Below are 24,495 nucleotides of genomic sequence, written 5' to 3'. Positions count from 1 at the left end.
GAGGGCAGTTGGACATCCCTCTCCCAATCCAGGACTGCTGGCTCCCAACTGCTCGCCTCCTGCCTTCCTGACTGCCCCTAACCGCTTCTGCCTGCCAGCCTGATCACCCCCTAACCACTCCCCTGATTGATGCCTAACTGCTCCCCTGCCAGCCTGTTTGCCCCCAACTTTCCTCCTCTGCCGGCCTGGTCACCCCTAACTGCCCTCCCCTGCTGGCTTGATCACCCCCAACTGCCCTCCCTTGCAGATCTGGTCCCTCCCAACTGCCGTCCCCTGCTGGCCATCTTGTGGTGGCCATCTTGTGTCCACATGGGGGCAGGATCTTTGACCACATGGGGGCAGCCATATTGTGTGTTGGAGTGATGGTCAATCTGCATATTACTCTTTTATTAGATAGAATAGAGGCCTGGTGCACGTGTGGGAGTCAGCTGGTTTGCCCTGAAAGGTGTCCTGGATCAGGATGGGGGTTCCCTTGGAGCGTGGGGCGGCCTGAGCAAGGGGCCTGTGATGGTTTGCAGGCCAGCCACACCCCCTGGCGACCCAAGCGGAGGCCCTGGTATCTGGAATTTATTTACCTTCTACAATTGAAACTTTGTATCCTGGAGCGGAGCCAAGCCTCCTGCTTGCTTCCGTGGCCGGCAGCCATTTCTGTTGGGGTTAATTCACCTTCTATAATTGAAACTTTGTAGCCTGGAGTGGAGGCCTAGGCCAGCCAGGGCTGCAGAAGCTTTGCTTCCTCTGTTGCCAGGGACAACCCTGGCCTGCTCTTTCCAGCTCCGTGGCTGCCGCCATTTCTGTTTCGATTTGTTTACCTTCTATAATTGAAACTTTGTAGCTTGAGTGGAGGCTTAGGCCAGGCAAGGGCAGGTGGAAAGCTTGGCTTCCTCTGTTGCCTGGGAAACCTTGCTCTCTGTGGCTGTAGCCATCTTGGTTGGGTTTATTTGCATACTCGCTCTGATTGGCTGGTGGGCGTGGCTTGTGGGCATAGCAAAGGTACGGTCAATTTGCATATTACTCTATTCTTAGGTAGGATTGTTTTCTTAATTTTATTTCAGATTGTTCATTGCTAGTAAGTAGAAATACAACTGTTTTGTTTATATTGCCTTTGAGTCTTGCAGCTTTGTTATTAGCTCTAGGGTTTTCTATATATGCAATCACATTACCTGTAAACAGATATAGTTTTACTTCCTTTACAATTTGGATGTCTTTTACTTCTTTTTCTTGCCTAATTGTTATCCACCCTCACTACTGAATGATAATTGAGCTGGATTTAAAGTCTAGCAAAAGTTGTTTTCTCTTCATTCTTTGAAGATATTATTCCTCTATTATCTTGTAACCAATTTGCTAATAACAATCTGATTCTCCCTTCTTTCTGTTGAATTTCTCATATTTTGCTGGTAACTTTTAGGATTTTCTTTATAACACTGGTAATCTGAAGTTTTACTATAATCTGTCTGGATGTGAGCTTTTTTGTTGTTGTTCTGTTTAGTTTGTTTTAATATTCAGAAGATTCTTCCTCTCTGGAGGCTCGTGTCATTCATCAGTTCTGAAACATTCTCAGCCATTATCTGTTTCAGATGCCATTGCCTCTTCTCCAATCCCTCTGGTCTCTCTGGAACTCTGAGACATAAACTTTAAAACAGAGTTTAGCGCTCAAGTGTCTTAACTAAAACAAAATGTGCTATCAATCTTCAGTTGTATTTAGTCTTATATTCAGCATATCTGTAAGTTTTTAAAATCTCAATAATTATATTTTTCATTTTTTCAATCCCTAGTTATTTTTCAGAACATTTTATGGATGCTAGTCTGTCCTTTAGGTGTCTGAGGATATTGAGTACGCTCATTTTAAAGAGTTTTTTAGATGCTCTGTTTTCTCTGGGTGTTTGGGGGGTGTGTGATTAAGTCCCAGCCTCCCCAAAGGCGGCCCTGGTGTTTGATTCATGGCAGCTCAGCACGGCCCTGGACACCACGATGGTTTCTTGTTGATTTTCTTCCTTGGGGTGCGGGAATAAATGCTTCTTTATTTTATTAGGCTTAAAGAGAGTTAAGCCTTTTTGTTTTAATTCTCGCTATGCATGTCTTGTCTTATTTTTATAACTTTAAATCATTTTTCTTTGTACAGGAGGGTGAGCTCTTAGCATGTGCTCAGTCTGCCACCTTGAACCAGAAGTTCCTCAACCGCTTCTCCAACTGATTTAAAATTCACTGTCACAGCACTGTCTCCAAAGGTCTCTGGGGGGCCTTTTTCGCAGAGACTTCGATAGACATTCAGTGAAATGGGGTGTGTGGTTTTTTTTATCCCCTTGGCAAACTTCCTAATGTGTTAGGGCATTTAAAAGTTCTTTTAGATTCTTTTGGTCCAGAAATGAAATACCAAGACTGATTTTACAGGCAGAGTTGGCCGGATGCATTTGGCCCCTCTGAGAAGTACCGTTGCTGTCGTGTGTCCAGGTATCTTCCTGAGAATGTTATTCGGCCATCATTACCCCTCCCACTCAAGAATGTTGGCCACCCCAAATGGCCTGTTAGCTGTCTTCCTTAGAATTCCTTGCGAGGCCATCTTTTCCATTTAAAATTCAGCTCGGGTGAGCCCTTTCCCAGTTTGCACTTTTAAATGGATTGGAATGGGAAATAAATTCATAAAATTTCATTACTGAATCAATAATTGCTGAGCACCCACTGTGTGCTGTTACGATGTGGGTACACGTGTGAACACAGTGGTAGAATAAACCCATGTGCTCTGCCTTCATGAAGCTCACAGCCTCTTGAGTGAGACCAGTTAAAAAGCAAACACTAATTGTATGTAACTGCAAACTGTGAAAGGACCATACAAGAGAAGAACCAGGCATGGTGCGTAAGGAAGGTAGAGACCGCCGATTTAAAGGCTGTGGTAACGAAAGGTGTTTTCAGACGCGTTCGAGCGGCCGTGGAACGCGGTGCTCTGTGAAGCTGTGTAGAGCGGAGTAGACGTGGAGCCGCTCTCCCTGGAAGGAGGCCGGGCCTGATGGGCCTGCTCTCCTCTGTGGTCACTGAAGCAATCCGTGGAATCCTTTGATGCCCGGGAACAACATGTGAAAACCACTGTTCTAGAACGGGCCCTCTTCCCCTCACAGGTCCGTTCAGCTGGGGCACAAAGGGCTTCTTTGTCCAGGCCACGTCATCTGCTCAGTACCAGGACTGGAACAGGACCCCGATTCTCCCAACCCGTGTCCTTTCCCTCTCCGCTGCCTCTTCGTCCCCTTTGATGTGTTTTTATCATAAAAGGGAGGTATTTCAGTCTCAAGTGTCCTGTAGGGGTTTTTCCATGAAATTAATTTTTCCCATTATTGTTTACATTGCCCTTCACATTCTCTGCTCTGCTCCCCCCCCACCCCCCAATATCCTTCGGGTTTGTCGCCTTGAAAGATATTATCCCGCCGCTATTTTGTTTTTACTGTATTTCCAATGTCATATAAATCAACTCTTTCATTTTCTGCCAAGCATCCTAACACCTGCATCTAGTATTTTATTCTGTAGCTTTTTATCATTGATGTCAACGTGTGTATATTAACTAGTTAGCTGTCCGATTGGTTGGGTTGTCTTTTTCACCTCTCATTTATCTAAGCAATTGGTAGTATTCTTTTGCTGACCCTTGGGTTGTTAGTCTGGGTTTCACTTAGACTTCCCCTATTTTTAGTGTAAATATTTAGATATCCTTTGCCATTTTTGTCTTGTTTTGTTTTACTGTGGCAGAAAAGTCCAAGGGCCTGTGTTTGAACAGAGTCGCATATTTGCCCAGAACACTTAGAAAGTATCAGGAAGTTGCAAACATTAAGACAGAGTGGGAAACCGAGGCTGCAGTGTGTAGGCAGTGACCACAGAGAGGAAGCTGTTAGTCTTAATTTGGGAGACTGGTAGAGAATTGATGGTATGGGGCACAATGGTGACAGGAGAGCCGTGCTTAGGAAAGCAATTGTGGCCGTAAGAAATCAGACCAGTAACAATGGAAAGGTTCTCTGGACACTGGACTAGTCGAAAACTTGCATTATTTGCTACACTAGCAGAAGGCAGGCTGAAATGTGTTGATGGCAGTGGAGCTGGAGACCAGGAGCAGATAGATTTAAGAGCTACTGATGTAGATCCTATATAATAAAAGCCTAATATGCTAAGTGTCCCGTTGTCCAGAGGGCCGTTCAACCAATCAAAGCGTAATATGCTAATGATATGCTAAGGCCACTCAACCGCTCTCTATGACATGCACTGACCACCAGGGGGCAGACACCCTGATTGGTAGGTTAGCTTGCTGCTGGGGTCCGGCTGATCAGAACTGAGAGAGATGGGCCAGACACGCCCTGGAGCCCTCCCTCGGTTCCTCCCTGGCTGGCCAACCGGTGGGGTCCCTCGGCCTGGTCTTTGCCCTCTCGCAACCCGGAACCCCTCAGGGGATGTCGGAGAGCCGGTTTCAGTCCTATCCTGCAGGCCAGGCCAAGGGACCCCACTGGTGCACGGATTCGTGCACTGGGCCTCTATGAAATAGATAAGAGGCCACAGGATGACTCCGAGTGTCAGGGGCATTCTCATCCTGTGGATGCCCTGCGAGAGGTCCCTGAAATCCCACTCAGCAGTGCACACTGTCTGGCTGTCTGTTTCAGCCGCCCCCTGGTGAACTGCCTTCATGAATTAAGGAGCTCTTTGCAACAAAGGGGTAGGCACCCACCACTGCCCTATTTTTTTCTTCTTCACTCTGCTTGCATTTTCATGAACTCCTCTTCAACAACAAAAAATCAAGCCTTACTACCCCTCCCAACGTACGTCCCAGTCGCTCCCTACCTGGCAGACAGTAGTGCAGGTGTTTTCTTATCGAGCAGTTGGCAATTAGGAGAGGCCCTGGGAGAGGAGGTGGGGTGCTCCCGAAAGTCCCCACCAGAACGGAATTGCCGTCCCAGGTAACTGGGCCACTGGATTCTAGTGCAAGAGGGTGTGTTTCATGTTTAAGCTTCTGAGGAGTGGTGCCTGCTCTGCTTGCTGCATCTGCCTTCCTGTAATTGGCTGCCTTCGACCGCTCGATGGACTGGCTGACGGAGTGCAGGCGTGTGCTTCCTTCTAATCCGTTGTTCCCTCATACCTGCCCTTTCCCAGAATGCTCTGTAGGATAAACTACCTCGTGGAGAAGACTCTTCGTCATGTGATTGTTCTGTTGCCTTAGAGACAATAGCAGTGTAATGCACTAGAGGCCAGATACGTAGAGAAAGAAGAAGCACTTGCTACAGAATGTAAAGGTTTGGTAGCGTTTCATGTCTTTATGTTGTTACTGCTTGAGCTGCTGGGCTAATGATGATTGTGTTTATTTATTTATTTATTTTTGGGTAGGATTCTAGAGCCCCTGGAATTTCTCAGGCAATTGTTTTTAAAAATTCCACTGTACCTTTTTCTGTGTGGCTAATGGTATGAAACATGAGAGTCAGCTTGTTTTCTCTAATAATGTGTTTGTTTCCATTTTTTTTTTTTAAAAACAAGTTTCAGTACTGACCATATAAACGGGTCAGAAAATGACATTGCATCCTTCATTTCATTGACCTCTCCGTGAGCAGTGACTTATTGAAATATTTACGTTGTCATCTTCTCTCATCTTTCTAGAAACCCAGGGGAGTCAGTGTCAATATAAAGTATTGACAACTTCCTCTCTAAGTTTAACGAGCAAGGAGAACAGAGGGATTATTCACCGTGGGCAGGCTTTTAAAATGAAACAGTACATTCCTGTTGACTTGTATCTGTTTTGTAAGGCCCTTTGCCTGTTTTTTCGATATTATAATATTACACTGAGTGATGCTACTAAATAATTTGCAAATAACTGGCTCACTGTACAATTCTACCCTTTTTTTAGAGCTAGAGTGAGAAACCTGGGTTCCTCTGAGTGTCTCTAGGTGCTGTTTCATGGTGAATCTTCTGCATAAGAATGCGATTGTGGTAAACCTTTCCTTCCAGAGAAATACTTCATTATAAGCCTTAACACCACAAATGGCTCTCTTAAACTGCAAGAAACAGGAAGTGAGACATGTCTGCCTATTAATAGGTCTTTTTTACATTAATGAGTTAATTGCCACATGATTAGTAGTTCCTTTTTGGAATTTTTAAATCTTTTCTGTTGATTAATTCATTGTAAATGGCCAATAACGTAAAACGTACTTCCTTGGTAGTCTGAGAAACCTCATTGTCAATATGTAACATGGTGTTGATCTACATTTACGGTACTATTTTGTTATTTATTTATCTTTTTTACCTTATGGTTTTCCAAAAGGCAGTTTTGTTTGCCCGTTTGTTTAATTTTTTGGCTTTGTCCGATAACGATGAACTACTGGAGTGACAGGAGATGGTTGGTCTGGTACACAGGAATAAATAAAAAACAAAACATCACACGACTCGAGGAGGATAAAAATGGTCCACAGTTGTCATACCTCTTGTCCAGAGGCGGGGTGTCTTTTGAGGGACTAATAGAATTATGTAGATGAAAGGTAACTCAGAATCTGCCCTCCGTGATATTTCACCAGAGCTGCAGTGTGCCATGATTACAGATCCATCTGCATCCCATGCATCTTCATCATAATGGCATAATTAGATAAGCTGGCTTTCTTATCAGATCGTTGAGAGCGTCCGTGTCGGGATCTGTGACTGGGTTTATAGGCTACTCATTCTGGAGGGAAGTGACTAAGAAGGGAAACAGCGCTGAAGAGAGAAACCTTTGTTCTAAGCCTGTATGCACCCCGGCTGGTCATCCAGCAGAGGCCCAGCAGGGCCTGGATCCCAGTCGCTCTCTGCAGCCTTTCTCCCGGGAACAGTACCCTCTTCTTTGGAGACTTGGTCCTCCCTCCGCCCTGACCATGTTTTGCTAAGAGGATTGCCAGCCACAGAAGCGGGCCCTCGGTCTAGCCGAGTGGGCCGACGACTCCAAGCGGATCTGAGTGTTCTCTGGCACCTTCAGACTGGAGTGAGGAGGAGGTTTTTTCCTGCAGTGGTGAAGCTGCAGTGTGTTAGGCAGGGGCTGTTTCTTGCTCCGCGTATAAAGCTGTGAGATCTGTATCGACTCGAACCCAAAATGAGATCTCAGCAAAAACAACAGCCAGCGCCGGTGTCCTGGCGACCGTCCAGGGGCCTGGAAGCCCGCTGCACCTCGCCTTTCCTGAAGCTTAGCTGTGAATTTAATTATGATACCAAGTGCATTCCTCTCCTCCCCCAGGCCAGTTCACGTTAGACTTGAAGCCAGTGGTTCTAAAGTGGGCAATGGTTCTCAAACTTGAGAATTTACTCTTCCCTGAAAACTCCAATCTGAAAAATTTGGATAATAGAGATGCCTGGGTTAGGATGGTGACCCTGTGGACTTGATCTTTTCAGTAGCTTTAGAACCAGATGAAAGTGGACTGGTTCTGCCACTTACTAGCTTCGTGACCTTGATCTTCATTGTCCTCTTTGGCCTTCATTTCTTTATTTGTAAAATAGGAATGCCATCATGGGTAGTAGCAAGAATCAGACAGTGTATCTGAGGACCTAGCTCAATGCTAATGCAGTGCTCATACTCAACAGATGTTAGTGTGTGACTCTTTTCCCCCAACCCTCTTCAGTGTTCGGGAAGTAAAGAAATATGTGCAAAGTATCAGCAAATCCTGTACAGACAGACCTTGGAGGTATTGAGGTTTGGGTAAGTAGGGAAGTTAATTTCAGAAGCAGCAGAGGTATCTAGGATTGAAGACAAAATAGTTGGCTGCAAAAATCTTAAGTGATTAAATGTGTTTAGCTAAAATGATTTAAGTACCTCATTGTAAAGCATTGTTGTGGGCAATACACAAAAGGAATCAAGTAAATGAAGGCATTGGGCATAATAAAATCTGTCCCCCTTTTATGCTAACAGTAATAAACAGACCAAAACATCTGGTAAAGAGTTCCCAAGCATGTGATTGGCAGCTGTCAAGGTCAAAGAGAATTGCAGAATCTTAACCTCTACCAAAAAAAAAATAGTCTAGGAAGAAGAGCAAGATAATGAGCAAATACTTTTAAAAGTATAGCATAGGGCCTGACCGGTGTGCCTCCGTGGTTGAGTGTCAGCCTATGAACCAGGAGGTCATGGTTTGATTCCCAGTCAGGACACATGCCTGTGTTGTGGGCTCAATCCCAAGTAGGGGGTGTGCAAGAGGCAGCAGGTAGGTGGTTCTCTCTCATCATTGATGTTCCTATCTCTCCCTCCCTCCCTTTCCCATCCTCTCTGAAATCAATAAAATATATATACATATATATATACATATATATACACACACACACACACACACACACACACACACACACACATATATATCCTACCTAATAATAGACAAATATGCAAATTGACTGTACCTTCGCTATGCCCGCGATTGGCCAGGAGGCGCGGGGGGGCAGGACTCGGGGTGGCCGATTGGGCCGGCGGGATGCTGAGCTCGCGTCGCCAGCAGCAGCTCGAGCTCAGCGTCTGTGCCATGGCTGTGCTGTGGCACAGAAGGGGCCTCTGGGGCAGCGAGCTCATGTCCCACCGCGGACCATCAAAAGCGGGGGAGCTGGGTGCCTGTCTGCTCAGGCACCAGGCCTTTCAGAAGCCCCGCTGGAGGCTTCTGAAAGGCCTGGTGCACCAGCGGACAGGCACCCAGCTCCCCCGCGATCGAAAGCAAAAGCGTGGGAGCTGGGTGCCTGTCTACTCAGGCACCAGGCCTTTCAGAAGCCTCCGCCGCTCTGGAGGCTTCTGAAAGGCCTGGTGCACCAGCGATCAAAAGCAAAAGCGTGGGAGCTGGGTGCCTGTCCACTCAGGCACCAGGCCTTTCAGAAGCCTTCGCTGCGCCGGAGGCTTCTGAAAGGCCTGGTGCACCAGCGGACAGGCACCCAGCTCCCCTGTGATCGAAAGCGAAAGCATGTAGGGGATCCTACACGTGCATGATTCAATCATGCACTGGGCCTCTAGTGTGTGTGTGTGTGTGTGTGTGTGTGTAGTGTAGGGTAGGGGTATCTGCCCATCTGGATGGCTTTATACAGAAGAGGTCTGTTAACGGGCTTATGGAAAAGTGACAACCCTCACGTGCCCAAGATCTCACGTTCCCACTCAGCCTTCAGCGCTGGCTTTGTTCGTGGAGCCCTTTATTCACTTACAATTTTTAAGTAGAAATTTTGTTGAAACAACATCAATGTTATACTTTCACATTCTTGGTTAACCACAGAGTTTTATCCAGAAAGTGTTTACCCCTGGATCTAAGTCAACTTAGAAAGCCAACACAAGAAATTACACTCAGGGTTAGTCCTGTGTCACAGTTTTTTAAAAAAATCAATTGTCTGGCTGATAAAATAGATAATTTGCTCTTTAAAATTACATACTTTGTTAGGCTGAGGTGAGGAACCCAAAAGATCTTTGAAATTAAGATTTGATTTTAAAGCCATTGTAATAAATTAGGGAGGTGTCCTGGAAGGAAACAGTTTATTCTGGGTTATCTAGTTTTCCTTGGGGCAGCCTAAAGGTGGTTAAGAATGGGAGTTCTGCAAGCAAAAGGTTTGAGTTCACACAGGCATTTATAACACAGTTCTAATGACGTGATAGGGGAAAGAATAAATCACGCAAAAACTATACTCTGGGGCTTTTATTTTACCTTCCTAGCAACAACCTTACAAAAACTATTATCTAGATCACGCTATTGCTATTGATTTATGGACTAAACAATCTTAAGTTTTTCCAAAAGTGCAGCAGTCCAAGGTAGTTGAGACACTACACCATAACGATCAAGAACAGACTCAAGAGCTATCTTGCCTGGGTTCAAATCCTACTTCAGCCACAATTTAGTTGTAACCTCAGGTACATTACTTCTCTCCATGCCTTAGTGTCTCCATCCGTAAAAAAAAAGATAATAATAGTATCCACCTTATTGGTGGTTGTGAGGTTTGAGTGAATCATGGGAATTGTTCGGACTGAGTCTGGCACATATGTAGCACCCAGCCAGTATTGCCATTGTTATTAGAAACACTCTCCACTCTTGATTCCATTCCTAAGTCACAGATGAAAACTTGCCACGACTGCAAATACTACAAATATACCTACCAAATATAACAACTAATAATGTCACCATTCCACTCTCAGAGAATAGTCTCAGCAAAGCTAAATATAACAGAAAGATCACTTCTTACACACTCTACACTTCTGTGTATTACATAGCAGGGTGCTGACTCACGATCAACAGATATTTCTTGAAAGCCTGCTCCATATGCAGGTACTCGAAATACAATAAAGAAATCACACAAATTTCTTAGTCTAATAATGGAGATAGTGTAGAGAGATTTGAAATGTTTTCTTTATTTGAGAAAGAGAGAAGAGAGGAAAAACATTTTTTAAAGGGAAGTGGTCTGTAATTTTAATAAATTACCTGTATAATTAAAACACTCTTATGTTGTTTCGAGGGATAGAGGGATAGAAACATCATTAATCGGCCCCTACTGAGGATCGAGCCCGCAACCCAGGCATGTGCCCTCACCGGAAGTGGATCGGTGACCTCTTGGTTCCTGGGTCCATGCTCAACCGCTGAGCTACACTGGCTGGGCTGAATGTCTTCTTTTTTTAAAGGTGTATTTTCACTTTGCTCATTTATGTAATTGAAATCTTAATAATTTTTATGAATTTGTGTGAAGATTGTTAATTCTTACTTTGTCATATTTGTTGAAATAGTTCCCCAAATTTGTATTTTTTCCCTATCCTGATTTTTTTTAATACTTCAAATGAGTTGGTCTTTTCTTCCTAATTTTTCTCCAAATTTTGAGCTTAGAACATCCTCTCTCTCCATAAACCCCATATTTTTTGTCCTAATTTATATAATTTGGCATTTATATCAGCTCTTTAACACCCTGGAAATATATTTTTCTTTATGGGGTGAGGTGATCCTCCTTTGCTAAGACCTTCACCAAAGGCAAACATCGAACATCTGGCAACATATTGAAGTTTTTCAATAGGTTTTGGATGTTAAAGAAGATCAACCAGACTGATCCGATGAGTGGTGTCAGTTCTGCTTTGTAAGTTTCTGTCTTCACACCTAGAAGCATTGTTTTCAGCTCTGCCTTACAGGAACTGTGAAGACTTCGTAAAGCAGAAGTCATTTTGGGGTATTAATTCCCTAAGACAACATCTGAGCTGTTGACTTTCACAGTGAATTATGGGTCTAGTGGTAGATATTGTAGTAAAGATCCCCTTTATGTTTTCAAATGCCTCTTTCATCTTGGTCTGCAAACACATACCCATTTCCTTATCAAATATGCTAGAAGTTCAGAAGGGGTATGAAATTTGGGGCAGTTAACAAATAGCTTACAGCTTACATTATTGTCTGGTTTTGAATATTAGAAAAGAGGCTTTCATATGTGTGCTATCACATAATAATTGAACATGATGGAGATGATTATTTTATTAAAGACTTTTGAGACATCAGATCAAACAAAATGCTACAAATCATGATATTTTATCACATGGATCCATGTATAAGGAATTAAATATTTTTCTATTGTCATTTTTTCTCTGAGAATGTCAGAAAGGAAATTGAATACAGTATCTTCAATACTGGTACACACTAGGTAACTGCATTAGTTTTGAAAGCAACATGAACATGTCCTTATCTTATTCTGGAAATGGGTTGCTAATAATAGTATATCAGAGAAGCAAAGTCCATTCTGTTTACCAGGACCAGAATGCCTCTGGTGCCCTCAAGAATGAAAAGCTATGATGCTGGATTTGTTTCTTTCATAGGAATTATCTCCTTGTTCCATTTGGACAATTGATTTAAGAGAACCACTGGCAAAAATGTAAATTTAGGACTAAAATCAACCCAATCTCTGTGTTCATTTCCATTATTAATCAACCTAAAACAATTGATTTATTATAACTCGGCAAAGCCAACAGTGTTCATAGACTTGAAAGTGTGGGGGCAGAAGTGGGTATCTGTCTGGAAGACAGGCGGTAAGATAAGTAATGTGGAAGTGAAGTCTAGCCTATAAAGGCATGCTTTAATTCTGCATGTCTGACTGATGGCCCTGTCATACACAGGCAAGAACGTGTAACAGTGAGCATAGTGCTGTGGCTGAAAAATCAAGAGGCCTAGATCTGTTCCCTGCAAATTACTTTCTATCTTTGATCCTCTTCATTAAATGGGAAATTATTAAAAAGACTTCCCTACCCAGAAATGAGATTGGTTTTTTAAAAAATGAAGTGGATAGGTAGACAGATGTAGAGGTCTACCCATCCATTCCTCTTAACCTTTCCTCTGGGTTCCTTGGCTCTGCCTAAAAAAATGTCACTGGAGCCTTTATTAGAAAGTACTGTGAGCCCTAGCCAGTTTGGCTCATTGGATAGAGCATCGGCCTGTGGACTGAAGGGTCCCAGGTTCAAGACCAGCCAAGAGTGCATGCCCAGGCTATGGGGCTTGATCCCCAGTGGGGGTGTGCAGGAGGCAGCTGATCAATGATTCTCTGTCATCATTGATGTTTCTATCTCTCCCTCTCCCTTCCTCTCTGAAATATGTATATATGAAAGTACTGTGAAATCTGTAAAACAATAAAGCTTCTGGTCGCTTCATATTTACCAAGACTTGCTAAGTGTAACCCCTACAAAAACATTTTACACAGTTAACTCAGCTCTGAAAGATAGGAGAAACCAGGAGATAGGTACCAAAATGCCTAAATATACGAGAAGGGTTTTGCTGCTTTACTTTCCTGTTTCTGATGGACGAATTTCTCTAAAAGAACTTCTTTCCATTTCAGAGAGGAAGTAAGAGATTTCCCACGAGGAATATTCAGCAATAGCCATGGCTCCAGAGGCAAGAAGCCCTTTGTGGCTGCACCTGGCGGGAGGAGCTCCCCTGGTGCCTCGCAGCCCCGTGTCCGCTGGCTGCTCTGCGAGAGCCTCTGGTTGAATTTGCTGCAGGCGGGGCTGTTGGCTTATTTCTGCCCCCACGCCCGCGGGCCCCACTGTGCTTATCAGGAATGGTGGTCGGTTCTCTCGCCCTTACCATTCCTTCACTTGCTCCTCCCAGTCCCGTTGGTAATTATTAATATAGTGTAAATGTCCTTTCTTCCAGCCCTCCTCGCCCTCTGTCTAACATGAATGACACCATGGTTAGCCACATGTCCTCCGGAGCGCCCACTCCCACCAAGAGGTATGTGTCACGGCGTGCGCTGCAGTCGCCACTCGGATTTGGGACAGGCTCTGGCCTGGGAGGCAGAGGATTCCACGGGGCAGAGAGGACTGGCTTGCTTTCTCCTCCTTTCACGGTCTTTTAATGTCATTTTTCACTTTTTACTTATTTATTTTCCTACTAACTCATACATATAGCAACTGAAGGAGTCTGCTTTGAATGGTGCCTTGAGGTGGAAACGCTGCATTTGTGACAAGCAGCGAACATAGTGTCAAAACAAAGGAGACATGTTTGAGATCTTTTTTTTTAAAACATTAAACAACATTTTGATAATCATGAATTTCAACACTTTTGCACTTGAGTGTCAGGGATGGATTCTGTGTCCTGATTAGACTGTGTAAATTAAATTAATCCCCTATTTTCTCCTAAGTCATTCTGTATATGATTCATAAACATTTCAGTTGAAACGCATGAGTCCCTCTCTCAGTCATACAAGCAGTTACCCTTAGGGACCATCAAGGAACTAGAACTGTGTGTCTCCTTTCTCTTCTTAATTTTCTCCAGAATTCTCTTAGGCAGCACTGAAAAGAATATAAAATGCTTACTTTCTTTTTGATGTAAGCTGTTCCTTGACCTGAGCAATGCAGAAACTCCCTCAGGGGCATAGCCATTAAAGAATTCTTTCTAATAGTCATCACTCAGAAAGGAAAAAACAACAACAAAGGCATTCCGACTCACTCTCCAACTCCTTCCCGAAGAAAACCACATGTCCTGATTGCTTTGGAGTAATTCAGCTATGGAAATGTCACCTGGTTAATAATACTTAGACTTAATACATAATAGCAGCAGGTCCTCGAATAGCATCATTTCGTTCAATGTCATTTCCTTATAACATGGATGAAATGCTGTAGGAACTTGTCTTGTTTATATCCATCAGCCTATGGTAAAATTGGTTTCATTGTACATAGTTTCCCCGCAGTTGCGAGAACTGCACGTTAAGGACTTACTGTATAATACCTAAGATCAGCTACGTTTGTTCCCATTGGCCACAACTCCTAGAGCAAGGTTTCCCACATTTGTTGTGAAGAATCACCTGGGTCCCTTATTAAAAACACAACTATCTGGGACTACGTCTCAGGACCTCCGGACCAACGGATCCTGAGATCCTGAGAAGCTACACTTTTAACAAGTATCCCAGGTTATTCTTTCACCAGGCAAGTTTGGAAAATAGCCTTAGGAAGAAGCTAAGTAGGAAGCCCTACGACTACCCAGGAATAGAGGATTTAGGGATTTAATAATCAGAGTGACCTGATAATACAGTTATTCTCATGGAGACTCAAGACCAGGTAAGAGTGCTTGCCCACAGCCTTGCTGAAATACTTCTAGCAGGGGAATAAACAACCCACTTCTTTTGGGCAGAGTTGAATGGTACAGTGTTCTGGAACATAAACACTCTCTCTCTCTCTCTCTCTCTCTCTCTCTCTCTCTCTCTCTCTCTCTCTGTCTCTCTCTTTTTTTTTTTTTTTACCTTCTCAGCAAGATGAAAGAGTTCTAATGATTTCCTGTATATCAGTTAATAGTTAACATTACTGTATCCTTAGACATGTAAGAGGATAGGTCTCATATTATGTGTTCCTACTCCAGTAACAAGGAAGAGAAAGGCACAAACCCACAAAGGCAACAAGGGGAGGGAGGACGTGTCCAGGGGTCACAGAAGCCACGGAAACGCCACCAGGGTGCCCTGCCTCTCCTGCCTCTCTCGGTCTTCCTTCGCTCCTCCTGCGGCAGCTACTTCTCAGTACTGCCGACGCTTCGCACACACACCTCCTTAGCATTGTCACTTGTAGGGCCGTGTGTCTCCCGTGGGTGAGAAAGCTCCAAGGATTGTATTACAGCCCGTCCTGTGTGTGTGTGACGGGTTACACCGTTAAGAACAGGTGAGAGTCATCCTGGGAAGGAGAAATTACTGCCATTGTTGACAGACCACCGTTTTGCGACCCAGCACACCGATGTGTGCAAAAGTGTGTCCATGCCCACGTACACACACCCACACACACTCCTATTTCCGGAGTTTTCCTTCTTCACATAATAGCGCTTTCCATACACGTCTGCAAATGCACGCACGCCTTTCCTGGGAGTCTTACCACCTCCTGTAGACAGCGTGGGTCCCAGAAACCTGGGTTATGTCCGCTCGTCCAGATCAGGCCTAGCTGTGTCTTCCTTTGATTCATTAACCTTTCCTACCGTGGACTGAATGGTACATTTTAAGCACCCAAACCTCCAGCATACAAAAGTGGAAATCTGAAAATAGGATAATTGTCATTTAAAGAAAGGGGGAAATGGAATTAACAGAAACAGCATGTTAAGCCACATTTGCCTGTGTTTCTCCTTGGAATGCCACCAAAATGACAGTCAAGACTTTTTAAAGCAAAAACCCACAAGAACAAAGAACAACGAACGAGGAGACTATCGCAGCTACGTTTTGGAACCAGAGAAGCAGGTGGCTGAGTGGTCACCGATTTTACAAACTGGAAAAATCCAAAGCCTAAGCGGATGGTGAGAGGAGCCCGGAAGAGTCCGTTCTGGGGATTAGGGTCCAAAAGGGGACGAGAGGACTGGCTGGTCGTTTGTATCAGAGCCTCAGATTGTCTCCATGACGATGGGGCAGCCGCCCCACCCCGCCCTGCCAAAGCGTTGAGGTTTATGTTTGGAGTTTCTGGAACAGTGCAACTCCCATAAAACCTTAGATGTCTTAATTATCTCCCCCTTGGTGGGCCGAGGCAGTAGGCTTTCAGACAACCTCTCTCCCTTGCAACATCATCTGAAGACTTAAGGAGATCACTGCTGCACCCAGTCGTCCCTCTGGAACTCGAGTCGTAAGAGGCACAAGCACCAAGTCCCAGGATCCCAGGGATGATAGTTATTCCAAGTTGAAAACTCCCAAAGAAAGTTCTGTGTGGTCCGTCTTGGATCATGTTACCTACCCAAGGGTTTTCCAAAATAGGTGGGGGTCAGTTCTCCAAAAGAGGGAGTCTGCTGTCCCCGGAGAAGGTAGATGTACTGAGGCACATAGCTATAGGCTTCTTTTTTTAATCATTTCTGGGGGAAAAAATGGTATGTGTAAGTATATTATGTCATATATCCGTTTGCACAGGCTTAATTCAAGAGACCCTTTTTCTCTCACCTCATTGTCATTTCCCTCAAGGGTTAAGTCATGCTTTCTATTCTGTTTGGTTTATGAAGATGTATTGCGTTGGGACATGATACCATCTTTGCGGGGGAACAGGTAAATATTAGAGTCACTAACTCTGAATAGTTACCAATTGCTATGAATCTTAAGAAAAGGCAAGATATTATCAGTTAGAACTTTCTTTACTTACATACTTTACAAGAAGGAAAAGCTGTTTTTTAAAGGCCAGAAGATCACACCGTAAAAATACTACTTCTAAGCTGTAGAAACATGACCAAATTAAGAGCTGAGTTGCGCTGTAATCGTATTAAAATGGCTTTCTGACTGGGTGCCAGGTAAAGAGTTTATCTTGTTATCTGTGAATACTGTAACGTGACAAAAGCCACAGTCTGCTGTATTTTTGGGCTGAGAACAAAAGAGGTGCTGGGGAAACCGAGAAAGGGGGCAAAATAAAATCGGTCGAGCCAGAAGCTGGCCATTTGTGGAGTCACGCCACTGATTCGCTTCCTTCCTGTGAAATCAGGAAACAGAGTTTGGTTGAAAAGCACAGTCATGAGGGTTCAGCCTGGTCATGAAACAGCTAGCTTGTATGAATTCGTGAAATTCTCTCCAGGGCAACACAGGAATTATTTCCTTCAATCTTTTTTTGAAAGACAGGAAGGCAGAGTAATTGAAAATTAACACATAATCTTACGGACCTGCAGGGTCCTCAGTGCTGGCAGATTCCCAAAGCCCATCTGATAGCCCGGGCAGATCTCCAATTTTCAACTGCTCGGGGTTGAGATTAAATTCCATTTCCATTCAAGCATTTAAGGTAAACCCTTCAGCAGTTCTAACGCAGGTTAGTACAAACAAAAACCTTGTACATATACACATATATATTATACATACAGTATTTTTTTAATATTTTATCAAAAAAGAAAAGAGTTTGAATTCAAATCGTTTTAAGTAGAGCAATTACAAATGAGTTACTACAAAGAGAACTTCCACTCTGGTCATGGTGGAGCCAGAAGCTAGATGTATTGTGTGGGGACATGATACCATCTTTGGGTGGGAACAGGTAAATATTAGAGTCACTAACTCTGAATAGTTACCAATTGCTATGAATTTTAAGAAAAGGCAAGATATTATCAGTTTGACTCTTCCACGGTAAACTTCCACTGAAAACAGGTCTGAACTTAACAACGTTTTTCAGAAATTAGACAGTAAATAAAAAGCAGGACTGATCTCTGAGGGATGAGAAGCAAATGAGATCGCTGTGATTGTCCAGGCCTCCAGCTGAGAGGCGCTTGCCCAGCTCCAGTGCAGGGTGCAAGCAGAGCGAGGCAATCTTGCTGAGAATAAGGGGACCGAGGTTAGAGTTAGGAGAGGCAGGGGCTCCCGGAGCAGGTTACCGGTGAGGAGAAAGTGTGCTGAGAACCAGCTCCATAGATCTGCAGAGGACCCCTGAGTCTTTGGCTGAAAACTGAGCTGTATTTGCATAGCATGAGATTTCACTAGCCCAGCAAAGAACACTACCTGGGAAAGAACAGCCCTGGGCTCATTTGAAAGTGGAACAGCTACCTGAGCTTGCACAGTTAAGTTTCACCCATCCAGAGTAGAGACATCATTGGATGCCTGGGACTTTGAGCAAAGACCCCAGGAAGTCCACGCCTTAGGACGAGGGCAAAAATAGCCCTAGATAAAGGTTACTCTGGATCTGCACTAATGAAACTTAAATCCAAGCCTCAAAAAGGACCCATCTGTCCACAAGTGAATTGGCTGATAACCAGATTCTTTGAAGGAAGACATCAAAATCCAGACGTTCAACAACAGAATATTCACCATTTCCATCATCCAGTAAAAGTTAGATGACATAGGAAGGAGCAGGAAAGTGTGGCCTGTAATCAGGAGAAAATTAGTCAATATAAAAAGCCAGAAACAACCGAAATTATGCAGTTAGCAGATATGGACTTTAAAACATCCACGATAAATACCAAAAAAAAATGTAAAGGAAAATAGGAACATATACAAGAGAAAAGTGGGAGAAATAAAAAAGAACCAAGTGTAGATGTAATTATAACTTTATACTTTAATTAAAAATTTTTAAATTAAAAAACAACTTCTAGAGTTGAAAGAAATAATACCTTCTATGAAAAATTCAATGGGTGGACTTAACAGACCAGAATGCAGAAGAAAAGTCCACTGAACGTAAAGACAGACTATCCAAGATGGAGTGCAGAGAGGAAGAAAGTCGAAAAACAAACAGGATGTCAGTGACTTGTGGAACAATGTCAAGCAGTCTAACAGAGAGGGGAGAGAAAATTATTTTAGGAAATAATTATTTTTCCAAATTTTTAAATAAAATTTTACAAATATGATGAAAATTATAAACCCACATGTATAAGAAGCTCAACATAATAATAAGCAGGATGAACAGAAAACCTTACCAAGTCACATCACAATCAAGTTGCTAAAAACCAGTGGTAAAGAGAAAATATTAAATGCAGCTAGAGTCCGGCCGGTGTGTCTCAGTGGTTGAGCATCAACCTATGAACCAGAAGGTCCCGGTCTGATTCCTGGTCAGGGGCCATGCCCTGTTTGTGGGTGTGCAAGAGGCAGCCAATCAATGGTTCTCTCTCATCACTGAGTTTCTCTCCCTCTCCTTTTCCCTTCCTCTCTCTGAAATAAATAAAAACATATTTAAAAAAAAAACAAACAGCTAGAGAAAAAGGGGGAACAAAGGTAAGATTTTTCAGTGACTTCTCATTAAAAACAATGTAAGCTTGAAGAAAATGGAATGGCGTCTGAAAGTACTGAGATAATTTATTTTTGTTCCTTCTAGGTTTACTAGCTTTATCACTGACAAGGTTTAGAGGCAGTGACAAGCCAGGGACAGTGAGTGCCCTCGAGCCCTGATTGTGGTCTCTAAACCCTCTTTCCCAGGAAAGGGCACCTGGAGTCCTTGGAAGAGCAGTGGATTTCCAATGTGGGGCAGGATCTATTCAAGACGAGACTAGGCAAGGAAACTAATAAGGTCTAATGGATATGACAGAAGAACACAGGGGCCTCTTTACAGGCTCCCACTGGGCAAAAATAGGACAATTTGGGCAACAAAAAGATTATTGCAGTGGATTGAAACATATCCGATAAATGCAAATCTATGCATTCATATGATACTAAAAAACAAAAGTCCTTGGTGACAATTAGAGTTTGCTAGGGTACTGACTAGCTCATAGTTCTGAATCTTGTTAAATAAAAAATACCAACTGACAGAGGAGAAACCAAGATGGCGGCATAGGTAAACACCTGAACTTGCTGCCTCGCACAACCACTTCAAAACTACAACTAAAAGACAAAACGGGTATCATCCAGAACCACGGGAAGGCTGGCTGAGTGGAAATTATACAACTAGAAGGAAAGAGAAAAGCACACTGAGACTCGGAGGAGGGGCGGAGGTACAGAAGTGAAGTGCAGAGGTATGAAGGCACGTGCACGAAAAGGGCTGGCAACTGAGTACGCTGTTGTCTTTTTCAGTCCGGAGGGAGATAAAAGCTCCCGACTGCTCTGAAATCCAGTTCCGGGCAAGACTCTGGGGACCCAGACTCATACGGGAAGAAACTGGACCGTCTGGCATCAGAACTCAAGAGCGGCTTTCTCTCAGAGGTGCTTGCAGCAATCATTGTTCCTGCACGGTGCTGTGGGACACAGAGATACGGGACCTCTTCCAGGCAGGGCTGACGGTCAGCTGTGCGCAGAGGCTTTTGCATATGAATGGCCTGTTCCTTTGCAATCTGAAACCTAACATACTGCAGCTGAGTCAAAGAGCCCCAGAGCCTCCAAAAGAGGACCCAAGGCTCGACAGCAGCTTGCATTCCTTCACAGCTGGGCCTCATCTGGGCACCTCCAAACCCCAAACAAAGAGAAGGAATCTGCAGATCTCTCTGTAGCTCCTGCTGGGCGGCCTCTCTCCTTGGAGATCCAAGAGCCAGTGTACCCAGTGGTCAGAGAGAGACCATCCAGACTACAACTCTTCAGATCCATAAGAGACAAACTCAGGGGGCAGACTCAGTGAGTGCCAAAGCCCTACTGAAGCAAGTCTTGCCCCATAAGGGTGTCTCCAGCACAGAAGTTCTCCCATTGTAGACACAACTGATCCTCACAGCCAATTGGCCTGGAGGTCATTTCCTCTAAGCGATACCAACAACAATCAAGGCTTAACTACAACAAGACTGTGCACACAGCCCACAAAGGGGTGCACCAAGAGTGTCCACCTAAGGTAACTGGGGAGGCTGAGCCACTGGGCCCTATAGGACACCTAGCACACAGAGCCACGCTACCAACACAGGGAAGCAGCCAAAATGCGCAAAGAAACAGGTCACAAATGAAAGAAAGGGAGGAAAGCAAACTAATGGATATAGAGTTCAAAACCACGGTTATAAGGTTACTCAAGAATCTTCTAGAAACTGCCGATAAATTTAGTGAGTCCCTCGAGGATATGAAAAAGGACCAACTAGAAATTAAGCATACACTGACTGAAATAAAGAATAATATACAGAGATCCAACAGCAGACTAGAGGATCTCAAGAATCAAGTCAAAGATTTGAAATACAAAGAAGCAAAAAACACCCAACCGGAAAAGCAAAAAGAAAAAAGAATCCAAAAATATGAAGATAGTGTAAGGAACCTCTGGGACAACTTCAAGCGTACCAACATCCGAATTATTGGGGTGTCAGAAGAAGAGAGAGAGCAAGATATTGAAAACCTATTTGAAGAAATAATGACCGAAAACTTCCCCTACCTGGTGAAAGAAATAGACTTACAAGTCCAGGAAGCACACAGAACCCCCAAACAAAAGGAATCCAAAGAGGACCACACCAAGATACATTATGATTAAAATGCCAAGGGCGAAAGACAAAGAGAGACTATTAAAAGCAAGAGAAAAACAGTTATCTACAAGGGAGTACCCATATCAGATTGTCAGCTGATTTTTCAACAGAAACTATGCAGGCCAGATGGGAGTGGCAAGAAATATTCAAAGTGATGAATATCAAGAACCTACAACCAAGATTACTCTACCCAGCAAAGCTATCATTTAGAATTGAAGATCAGATAAAGAGCTTCACAGATAAGAAAAAGCTAAAGGAGTTCATCACGGCCCAACCAGTATTATATGAAATGCTGAAGGGTATTCTTTAAGAAGAGGAAGAAGAAGAAAAAGGTAAAGACAAAAGTTATGAACAACAAAGCAACAACAAATACATATCAACAAGTGAATCTAAAATCAAGTGAATAAAAAGTCTGATGAACAAAATAAACTGGTGAATAGAATAGGATCAGGGGTATAGAAAGGGAGTGGACTGACAATTCTCGGGGGGGAAGGGGTGTGGGGGGTATGGGAAGAGACTGGACAAAAATCGAACACCTATGGATGAGGACAGTGGGGAAGGTAAGGGCTGGGGGTGGGGAACCAGGTAGAGGGGAGCTATGGGGGGGGAAAAAGAGGAACAACTATAATAATCTGAACAATAAAGATTTATTAGAAAAAAATATCAACTGTTTGTTTTACCTTTCCTGAATGAACAGTATTTCAAGATAAAAAAAAATAGAGGAAAGTTGTACCGTAAATGCAGAAAATCAACATTTTGCAACGCCTAATAAAATAATGAATCTAGTCAAGAACATCAATAAATGCTAAAACCATTAGGTGAAAAGTTGTTGGGGGACTTTATAATGGAAAGATATAACCATTAAAAAAAAGATAGTATGCTCAAAGGCCTTGCATCTATCTATAAGATAGGGCCTCACTCAGAATGTATAGTGTTGTCTTACAATGAGATACAATTCTAACAAGTTGGTTTAAGTACCAATTGTATGGGAGAAAACAGAATGATGCTAAAGACAGTATCCTTATAGAAATAATAAGGTTTAACTGGGATCATTAGGTAACATTGAAAACTCTTACATGTAGACAAAAGCTATAAAAGCGTTCGGGGCCACTTGGTGGTGTTAAGTAGACCCACTCTGCCTGTTTTCCTGCCAGCGGGCATTCCCCTTAAGGTGCATCCATCCGTGCCCAGAACCTGGACAAGACGGTGCCCAAGGCTCCTTGGAGACCCTCCTTGGTTTCTTTTCTCAAGGGCTGTAGTGTCCATTGGCCAAAGCTGTCTCCTGAGGGACTGCTTTTGTCCAAAGGGTCTGTGAGATACATTCCCAAGTTCTAACACCATATTCCATTATGCATTGCGATTTTTATTTTATTTTCCTTACCGTGATTTATTGTTTTTCTGTATTTCTTTGAAATTTGCCCATTTTAATTCATGTTCATTTCTCGCTCTGTCTGTGTTTGTGTCACGCTTGCTGTCTTTGCCTCCGTTGTCCCTAGGTTACAGTATAGCCAGGACATACCCAGTCACTTGGCCGATGAGCATGCGCTGATAGCCTCCTATGTGGCCCGTCTTCAGCACTGTGCACGGTCAGTGGTAGGGCAGCAGCAGGCGGGTATCCACGGGCTGAGCAAAGGGAGGGAGAGCTGTGGAACCTGGGGTTGTCAGCGAGAAAAAAGCTCTGCGTGTGGGGTTTTTCTGGAGAAGCTGCCAGCTATGTTAGGCAGAGTTTAGGTAATTTCCGAAGCGTTCTTTGAAAGAAGAAGGAGCCTTGCCACGCCTAGGTACCTACCTAACCATAGAGTCAGAAATTCCCCTTGAAAGTGCAACTCACTTCCTTCAGGTTATATTAGACATAGAGAATGCATAAACCTCAGAGATGTGCAGTCCCAAAGGTGTACACTCACAGAGGTACTTGATGCAACCTCTTTCTGTTCATTCGCGCCTAGACAATGAAATCTTTCTGTTGATATTCAAAGCTTAGGGTTGATCAACCCCCAGATCTCTCACTTTGTCTAATCGTTCATACCATCACCCTGTTACATCTTTACATGTTACGTCTTCATCTCTTCCCCAAGATCTATCATTGTTGATTATTTAAACCAGTGGTTTTCAACAGTGGTATTAGGTCCTTGACACCTAAGGGACTTTTTTCAAATGATAATATGCCTTCTCATATCATCATAATTATTTATACTATAGTAGCCCCACATACCCCTTTCCCTGAAAACTACTCTGGTAGTGACCCCTTGTTAATATGGAAATAGGACTGATCCCTCCATATTCTAGGTTAGGATGGAAAAACGCTGGATAGCCACTAACTACAGCAGAGTTCACCATTTGAAAGAACTAATAACAAAGTGCTATTGCATTCAGGCAGACCCAGAGCTACCTGCCCGATCCATGCCCACACCCACCACCACTCTGCATGGAGGAATGCAAGACAAGTTGAAATAATCTAAAGCCATTCCAGCCACTCCACGTGGCAGCAAAGAGGAGTCGCTGTGCCAGACAACTCGAGGTTCTTATTCTTAGAGAAAATAAAACCCATAATTTATAAACTAAACACTTAAGAGAGGCTGGACCTTTCCTTTTGATCTTAGTTTTGCCTATAGCATGCCATGGTTCCAGGGGAAGGTCATTTTTATTTCCCATGATAACAGAAACATAACTTAATAATGAGAAAAATATGTTAAAAGGACTCATTTTAATATTATATTATTATACTTTATACCATTCCCCATAGTTTTCCCCGTATGACTAAATGGCATTGCTGTTTTTGGTATTTACTGTCTCTAAAGCCTTAAAGAGACTGTAGGGTTCTCCGGCTTCCCAAGTATGTGTGATAGGCTTGTCCTGGGGGAGAGAAGGAAGGCCTGACCTGTGAGCATTGTATCCCAGAGTCTTCTCATCCAGAGATGATTCCTGGGCACTCTGCCCCAGCCCCTGGGTCTGTAGGAATCGAGTTCTCTCACCCATGGCAGGATAGCTCACTGGAAACCAGTCAGGGCAGTTGTCCAGGTGATTAAACGTTTCCATGGTGAAAGTAGCAACAGCATGTTGGACAGCAGCTGCCACCTGATATTTCAGCCCGAGAAGTTTTATGGTAGGTGTAGTCAAGGTCCTCAAGGCTTTGGCTTAGCGATAAGGCTCCCTGCTCAAGAATTGGTGGCCGGGAACTCTGGGAGAACATGAAGATTGGGTGAGTATTACATCTCTTCTTGATTTACAGTCTGAGGAACTGAGCTCCCTACTTCCACGAAGAAATGAGAAATTCCGTGGCTAATTCTGA

At 43.6% G+C, this 24,495-nt stretch overlaps 1 protein-coding gene across 11 annotated transcripts in view; it reads left to right on the top strand.

Moving 5' to 3' along the window:
- DTNB (dystrobrevin beta) overlaps positions 1 to 24,495 on the top strand; it is a 155,460-nt gene that overhangs the window by 87,486 nt on the left and 43,479 nt on the right. For 9 of the 11 annotated variants that reach the window (XR_013814668.1, XM_079792384.1, XM_079792392.1 and 6 more), the window contains exons 10-11: positions 13,092 to 13,169; positions 22,703 to 22,792. Coding sequence is in view for 10 of the 11 variants with exons in the window: in XM_079792384.1 (XP_079648510.1) it covers positions 13,092 to 13,169; positions 22,703 to 22,792 (168 nt within the window). In the remaining variant the exon portion in view is untranslated. The remainder of the gene's footprint in view (positions 1 to 13,091; positions 13,170 to 22,702; positions 22,793 to 24,495) is intronic. The other 2 variants (XM_079792385.1, XM_079792388.1) reach the window with 1 other exon arrangement.

The sequence above is a fragment of the Cnephaeus nilssonii genome, assembly GCF_951640355.1.
Source record: "Cnephaeus nilssonii genome assembly, chromosome: 15".
NCBI lineage: Eukaryota > Metazoa > Chordata > Mammalia > Chiroptera > Vespertilionidae > Cnephaeus > Cnephaeus nilssonii.
This window is presented reverse-complemented; position numbering and strand designations above follow the sequence as displayed.